The sequence below is a fragment of the Formica exsecta genome, unplaced genomic scaffold (genome assembly GCF_003651465.1).
Source record: "Formica exsecta isolate Colony F162 unplaced genomic scaffold, ASM365146v1 scaffold1057, whole genome shotgun sequence".
Classification (NCBI taxonomy): domain Eukaryota; kingdom Metazoa; phylum Arthropoda; class Insecta; order Hymenoptera; family Formicidae; genus Formica; species Formica exsecta.
In genome coordinates, this window is record NW_021848397.1 from 42,914 (window position 1) to 51,268 (window position 8,355).

Below are 8,355 nucleotides of genomic sequence, written 5' to 3' on the forward strand. Positions count from 1 at the left end.
GGCTGTGTTCCGATTCCCCACCCGGGTGCACCCAGACACCCAGAGAGCGTTCAGATTCCTCCCAAGTGCTCTCGCCGGACTCTCAAGTGAGACGTTCAAATTGTCACTCTATTCACCCGGGAGAGCGTAAAAACCACCCGGCTCCGTGAGCCGGGTGGTTTGTGAGTGAAGATGAGTGGCAATAAGTGCGGGCAATATTGAAAAATCTAGTAATATTGTAAGTCAGAATCGGACATCAGATGCATTGAAAATTGTGTATAATCTCATGTCTAATACCGGCTTTATGTATGCTATAAACCATGATGTAATAATAGCCGTGTTCCGATATTTACTGCCAGTATTGAAAATCTATAGTGTATATGACATACACTATAGATTTTCAGTACTGGCAGCGAATATCAGAACACGGCCAATATATATTATTACATCATGCTTTAAACTGCATTTGGGCAACAGGTTTTTACAGGTATTTACAAAGATTTACAGGCTTATGCCAAAAGAAAAAAAAAAGAAGAAATTTATACGTTGTTAATACTAATATTGACGCTTTGATTGTTAGTAAAACTGCGAAGTCGAATAGTGATAGTGTGAAAACGTTTATAGTTACAACGCACAATAATTTTCTTTCTTTGCCCGCTTTCCTTTGATAACTCAACCATTGATTAATTTCTAACTAGATAGGGCGATCACGCATTACCAAGATGCCAACGCCGTTTGGAGACTTCAGATTCCTACGGAGTGCGTTCTGATTCCATTATCCTCTCAGACACTTTTCGTTAAACTCCGCCCATCACCCGCTCACCCGACTATCACCCATCGGGTGAAGAATCGGAACACAGCCGAGCGCGGAAACGCGGAAACGCGGAAGAGAATTGTAACTAGAAAAGTAACTATTCCGCGTTTCCGCGAATTGAGTCGTTTCTTTCCGCACATTTGAGCGGAATCCGCGGAATCCGTTACCGTCTCAACAAAACTCAACAAAAGTGTATAGAAAATATAAAAACTTTATAAATGGATGGTCCTGTAAGTATTTGAATGCTTTTTAGTACTTAATAAACATAGTAGCTTATTATTTTTGGAGAAAAGTTTCTGTAATTTACACACTTCTTTCGATATAGATATAGAATTAACACGTAAATGTAACCTAACTTTAGGTTTTGTACTGCTTTTTGTAAAAACAAACAAACAAACAAACAAGTTTTTTGTAAAAATAATAATGAAATGACGTAAGGAAACACAATATTAAATTTGAACAGAATAACATTATTAACACCTATTGCAAAGTTATAACCTCACTTTAGATGAAATAAAGATAATTAAACGATTGTATTTGTTCACAGGCAACAAAGTGTGGCTATTGCGGCTTCATTTTTAGGGGCTCATGTGGAACAATTTTGGACCACCATTGTTTCAAGACATACAATGAAACTATAGATGTTATAAATGTTGACAGCGATGCTGTGGTTACTATGAGTACGTATAGTACAGAACAGTCAATTGAGTCATTTCGCGATAATTGTAATTGTTTATTTATTTATGTTAAAGGAAAGAGACATCAAACTGAAAGTGTTGTGCAACATGAAGGAGCTTTACAATCTGATACACAATCAATACTCACACAAGACGAGTTACTAATTGAACTGGTGCGGACTCGAAGAGGTTTATGGGATCATTCAATTCCAATAACCGAAAGGACAAGATTAAAAAAAGAAAGTTTATGGCAAGAAATTGTAAACGTACTTGATGGTAAGATCATTTTTAATGACTTTTATGAATAATATTATCTGCGTGTAAAAGTAAATAATAGACAATTCTCTGTACAATCGTAGGATCTCTGTCTATGGAAACAGTTAAGCAGAGATGGAAATACTTGCGAGATTCGTACATAAAGGCTAGAAAGAAGATGCAAGGATACGTACGAAGCGGATTAGGAACAGAATCTGGCCATCCTTTACGAAGTTCGTTTGCTCATTATGAAGAAATGAGGTTTCTCGATGATACCGTAAAGACGACACCGTAAATATTTACATTTTTTTGCAGATATTATTCATATAGTTTAAAAAATAATTTTACCATCAAATATGTTTACAATATCTTATTACAAACTATCCTTTTTAAATCTCGTTCTGTAGCTGATTAGAATGGAATGTTCCCACATTAATTTTTTAACTAAGATTTTACGAACATTCAAATTGTGTATAATTGGATTTAATAATTTATAAAATTATAAAATTATTATTTTTGTTTCAGGACTGTCAGCTCCGTCCAGCACCTTTTGGAAGCAAATTCATCCCATGTTGAAGATATGCAAATGGACATGACTGCTGAAAATTCTACAGATCTTGATGATTCCATACAGGGTGTTTCATATTCATCGTCAGATTCATCACGATCTGCATCATCAGGAACGAAAAGGAAAAGTAAAGGCTCTTGCATAATGCTAAGCAACAGGCAATAGGAAATAGAAAATATCCATTATATAATAGAATAGAATAGAAAAGGATAATTAATAATATTATATATTGATCAATCTCGGATCGTTATTAGACACTTATTATATATATGCATATATTATTAATTACAGATGCGCAAAGGCAAGCTGAAATTGAGAATAAATTTCTTAGTATCATTGATGAAGTATCGAGCAAAAAACGTGATGTAGTGGATAGTTTTTTGGACCAGCTTGGTGACATTCTACGGCGACTACCCTACGTACGACGCAGAAACCTGCAAAGAAGGCTTATGGATATTGCCATAGAAGAAGAGGATGCCGAGCTTGAGAAGAGGGCGAGTGCCAAATAGATACGTTTTTTTTAATATAATAAATTGTTCAATTCGTGTAATATGTAAGTTATAAAGATTAAAATATATTTTTCTATTCAATTTATTACATTGTTGTTCATTATACATATTGTATGAATTGCTCTATACTATTAAATTTTCACAATATATATCGGAAAAACAGATTACGTACGAATATCATGAGAAACTTTTTTGAATTATATACTTTAACAAAATACAAATACAAAATTCTAATTAATACAGTTATTTACAAGTGCGTTGAATTAAAACTACATATTTTAAAAGTTGTTAGTTAAAACTTTATCCCACTGCCATGATAGAGGATTGACATGCTCGAAATAATGAGTAAAGTTGTCTCGAATTTTCACTGCTGCAGACTTTTGTGAAGTATTTCTATAATTTACATCTGTTAATCCATTACTTGTAGCCAGGAGATTAAACTCTTCTTCTTGTATAGTACAATACCTTCTTTCTGCAAGTGGTAAGTCCAATTCTTTATTAATAATAAAATTATGCAAGACAACTGTTGCTTGTACAGCTTTTACGGCAGTAGATGTGCATGTAACAATAGGTTGACGATATATTCTCCATCTTGCAACCAAAATTCCGAAAGCACATTCAACTGTTCTCCTTGCTCGACTCAAGCGATAGTTGAAAATTTTTCTGCTGATATTTAGCCGTCCACTTCGAGGGTATGGTCGCATCATATGTGTGCTTAGAGGAAAAGCCTCATCTCCCAACAAAACGTACGGAAAATCCAAATCCATATTATCCAGACGATAGGTAGAGGGATATGGAGAGCATTTGTTTCAAGTAAATGCGGTAACCCGCTGTTTTCAAAAACACCTCCGTCGCTTTGCCTTCCTTCTGCTCCAATATCAACAATAGTGAAGCGGTTCTTGGCATCACTTACTGCGAGCAGGTTTATGCTATGCTTTCCTTTATAGTTGTAGTAGCAGGAACCACTACGAGGCGGTGCCTGCAAAATTGAAAACCATCATTGTGATAAAGACATTACTTATTTCAAAACATACATAATTGCATCATCAATGTGTAATATATTGAACCTAAATTATTATAAATAAATTCATAATATACATACCTGAATTTCGACATGCTTCCCATCGATAGCGCCTATGCAGTGTGGAAATTGGCATGTTGTCTCAACGTCTTCTGCAATTGTACTCCAATTTTCATCGGTTGGATCAATCATAACTTTTTCCTTTAAGGAGAGCCAAATTGCTTTACAAGTTTCCGGAATAATTCGTGATAGCGTACATTGGGCAATGCGGTAAGCATACGATAGTGATGTCATGCTGTCTCCAGATGCCAACCATCGTATAGTCACCTATAATCTCGTTCTGGCCGATATTGGTTGTCGAACTACATGTTGTTTTTCGATGAGTGGCCAAACAATATTGAGTAATTCGGTAAACATTATTGGTGACATTCTGAGATAGTTGAAATATTTTTCAGGATCTCCCAATCGCATCTCCACAAGTAGATTGTCGCTGTCACCTTGAAGAAGTCTTCTTGTCTCAGTAAAAATAGGCCGTACCCATATTTTACGGTTCTTTCTGCCTTGCAGTTTCTTGTAACGCAAATATAAAATATACATTGAGATAACCTTTTTCATAGTTATCTCTGCATATCTCATCGGTTCATCCCGTGCTTATATGAGATACTTCATAATAATCATCAATATGATATTTGGATCCATTATTATACTGTTACTTTTAAAATAATAAAATAATCGAAATATATAAAAACGTTCTCCTTCACTCGTCTCCAAAATTTGATGGAATATACTGTATCCACTTAATATTTGACGCGCTCGTTCCGCGAATGTTTTTTCCTTATATTACATGAAGCACAATTTGCGCGGAAAAGCGGAACGATATGGTAACAAATAAATATTTTTATTCATTTTTTAACATTGTTTTCACTTAATTAATTGTAATTTTCATTAATATGCTTATCTTTTTAGCTTATCTATTGAATATAAGCATTTTAATCAATAAATATCGTTAAAAATTAATATTTTATAATTTTCCGTTCCGCTTTTCCGCTCAAAATCTGCTCCATGTAATACAAGGCAATCAAAACAGACGGAACGGAACGCGAAAATCTGGTTAGGGCCCGGGTACATAAAAAAACTTAAGCAGTAAGACTTAAGACGTAAGCGAATTGACCAATCACGGTCGAACAGTAAGGCAGCCATATTGAAACGTAAGTGCGTTTTCTATTATGCATGTTTGAAATAATTATGTTGGTAATGGCGGAACTAAAAATGTCGGTATTATCGACATTTTTAGTTACGTTTAGATGAGGGCGTTAAACCGTCGGAGTTCGCTCGTCGGTTTTGGATCCCCTTAAGCCCCGTCTACAATCAAGTCGGAAGACGCTTGTCAGATGTCGTTAGTCATATGTCGTAGCCGCTTGTTCGACGTACCAATCTACAATCGAGTTGTATGTCGTTACGGTGATTGATCAATTTGAGATAGGAAATTTAGAGGTTAAAGTCGAAATTGTGAACATAAATATTCATAATGGATAATACTGAACTGGTTGCGGTTTATAATAATTTATTATTGGCTTGGACACAAATTCAAAGAATACGAACAATCTTAAAGAAAAAACGTAAGACATCTCGAAGATGGTGAGTAATACCTCATATTTCCGTAGAAATGAGACACAATTTTGGAGCTCATCAGAAATTATTTAAATACTTCAAAACAAGTGATCATGAAGAGTTATTCAAGTTTACAAGGATGTCTGTTGAACAATTCGACATGTTGCATAATTTATTGAAACCGAAGCTCGAAAAGAAGAGTCACAGAAATCCTTTGGCGACAGAACTCCGTCTCGCTCTTACATTAAGGTTATACTATTAAATTTTGTAATTTCTTTTTCGGTAGATAGTATCAGAGAGCATTTTATTCAATAATTATTCTTTATTTTTAGTTATCTTGCTCATGGAGATAGTGCTGCAACCACAGCATGGCATTTTCGTGTAGGAAAATCAACTGTGTACAGTATCATTCCTGAAGTGTGTAAGGCAATATGGGATGTTTTACAACCACTGTATCTGAGATGCCCAAATGAAGAAAATGAGTGGTTGCAAATAGCAAATGAATTCAATTCTCTTTGGAATTTTCCAAATTGTATAGGGGCTATTGATGGCAAACACATACGAATTAAAGCTCCTCCCAAGTCTGGTAGCGCTTTTTATAATTATAAAGGCAGCTTCAGCTTTGTATTAATGGCTATTTGTGATGCTCGCTATCGTTTTACATAGTTGGATATTGGCGATTATGGTAAATTGATTAAACTATTTGAAATTAATTAAAATTATATATTTAGTTCATAATTATATACACTTGCCCTTTAGGTTCACTGAACGATGCCAGCATCTGGTCTAACACTGAAATGAGTACCACATTGGAGAGTAATACTGTGTCTTTACCACCAGAACTTTATTTGCCACATACTAATGTTGCTGTACCCTTTGCTCTTGTTGGTGATGAAGGATTTCCTTTAAAAAAGTATTTGATGCGACCGTATGCGAGAAAAAATTTAATTGATAATCAACAGCGTATATTTAATTATAGATTATCAAGAGCACGACGAATAATTGAAAATTCCTTTGGCATTCTTGTTGCAAGATGGTAAATTTTCCAAGGATCAATTTGTTTCAAACTAGGAACTGCTGAAGCAATTGTTGTCTTCATAATTTTATTATAAGCACAAATTATTTAAGCAACCGCTACATACAAGAAGATTTTGTAGATCGGGAAGGTCCCAATGGCGAACTTATCGAAGGCGATTGGCGAAATGTGATACAACATCCTGCAATTAATCGAATGGGACGAGTTGGTGCGAATATTGGTTCGATTGCAGCAATGAGGCAACGTGACACTTTAGTCCAATACTTTGTTTCCGATTAAGGTAGCATTCCATGGCAGTGGGAAATGATATAAACAAATTACCTGGTTTACAACTTTAACCCTTCCACACATTGCACACATCTTTATTAAAAACTGTATATATCTTCAAACACAATTACGTCTATACCTTTGAAAATTGTACATAGATCTTTAAATAAAATTATATGTATTTAATCTTTAAATAAAATCATATGTATTTAATCTTTAAATAAAATCATATGTATTTAATCTTTAAATAAAATCATATGTATTTAATCTTTAAATAAAATCATATGTATTTAATCTTTAAATAAAATCATATGTATTTAATCTTTAAATAAAATCATATGTATTTAATCTTTAAATAAAATCATATGTATTTAATCTTTAAATAAAATTATATGTATTTAATAAAATTATATTATAAAAAACTGTTTGGTAAAACTAATAACAACATTACCTACTAATTTTGTAAACGTTTTGGTAAAATCTTACTCTCTAATTTTGTAAAAAACTTACTCTTTAATTTTTGAACAATCTTACTCTCTAATTTTGTAAAAAACTTACTCTCTAATTTTTAAGCAATCTTAGTCTCTAATTTTGTAAAAAACTTACTCTCTAAGTTTTGAACAATCTTACTCTCTAATTTTGTAAAAAACTTACTCTCTAATTTTGTACTCTTTGGTATAAACGTTTTGGTAAAATCTTACTAACAATCTTACAACTTTTTTAGTAACCTTATTCTCTAATTTCATATTTTTGAATAACCTGAAGCACCTCAATGATGCATTGGGTTCTAGCACACATCTTTATTAAAAACTGTATATATCTTCAAACACAATTACGTCTATACCTTTGAAAATTGTACATAGATCTTTAAATAAAATTATATGTATTTAATCTTTAAATAAAATCATATGTATTTAATCTTTAAATAAAATTATATGTATTTAATAAAATTATATTATAAAAAACTGTTTGGTAAAACTAGTAACAACATTACCACACATAAAAAATTCGTACAACCACGCGAAGCGAGGTTCAACGCAAACCTATGTGTCTAGTTTTTTAATAGTGGAGCCCCCCGCAGAGGGGCGGAACATACTGTCTCCACACATGTACTTTTTAATGCGTAAATATAAAATGGAAAATTGTAAACCCATGTGAAACCTTATTTTGCATTAAAAAGTATATGCATGAGACGGTATGTTCCGCCCCTCTGAGGGGGGGCTCCACTATCAAAAACTAGACACATAGGTTTGCGTTGAACCTCGCTTTGTGTGGAATAGCAATTGTGGGAAAGTATAATATATAATTTTTTATATCTTATTAAATGATATTTATTTTATAAATCATTTGTTAAAGGATATACATCTGCCATTTTCTTAGCAAAAATATACTGACAGTGACGCAAATGTAAACAAAAAAACATAAACACGCAAGTAAGATATAGTGAAAAGATCATAGAAATAAATGCGAAAATTATGATACTTCAAAATCGCATATCTCTGAAACCAGAAGAGAGCGCCACAAAATTCAAAGTGCGTGTTACTTAGGAATGTGCCCTCTATAATATATGTAAAAATGAAAATGATCCGTGAGGTGTAAGTTAATCTGAACATTTACC

General features: G+C 33.3%; 2 protein-coding genes and 1 pseudogene across 5 annotated transcripts; 2 read left to right on the top strand and 1 right to left on the bottom strand.

Annotated features, from left to right (window-relative positions):
- Positions 1–6: 6 nt before the first annotated feature.
- Positions 7–2,886, top strand: LOC115234076. 4 transcript variants are annotated; one of them, XM_029804816.1, is made up of 8 exons: positions 7–217; positions 457–466; positions 678–1,023; positions 1,341–1,473; positions 1,546–1,746; positions 1,830–2,016; positions 2,251–2,420; positions 2,585–2,886. In XM_029804816.1, exons 3-8 carry the CDS (start codon positions 1,012–1,014, stop codon positions 2,800–2,802), a joined length of 921 nt encoding a protein of 306 aa, XP_029660676.1. In that variant the 5' UTR covers positions 7–217; positions 457–466; positions 678–1,011; the 3' UTR covers positions 2,803–2,886. The 4 variants fall into 4 exon arrangements, with proteins under 4 accessions (XP_029660676.1, XP_029660702.1, XP_029660685.1 ...); XM_029804842.1 differs by having other exon boundaries at positions 682–1,023; positions 2,585–2,877; XM_029804825.1 differs by lacking the exon at positions 457–466 and having other exon boundaries at positions 2,585–2,877.
- A 135-nt stretch (positions 2,887–3,021) lies between these two features.
- LOC115234100 (putative nuclease HARBI1) lies at positions 3,022–4,891 on the bottom strand. The gene is made up of 2 exons (XM_029804853.1): positions 3,905–4,891; positions 3,022–3,781 (listed from the first exon to the last, which is right to left on the bottom strand). Exons 1-2 carry the CDS (start codon positions 4,115–4,117, stop codon positions 3,518–3,520), a joined length of 477 nt encoding a protein of 158 aa, XP_029660713.1. The 5' UTR covers positions 4,118–4,891; the 3' UTR covers positions 3,022–3,517.
- Positions 4,892–5,053: 162 nt separating this feature from the next.
- LOC115234072 lies at positions 5,054–6,911 on the top strand (annotated as a pseudogene).
- The last annotated feature ends 1,444 nt before the right edge of the window (positions 6,912–8,355 follow it).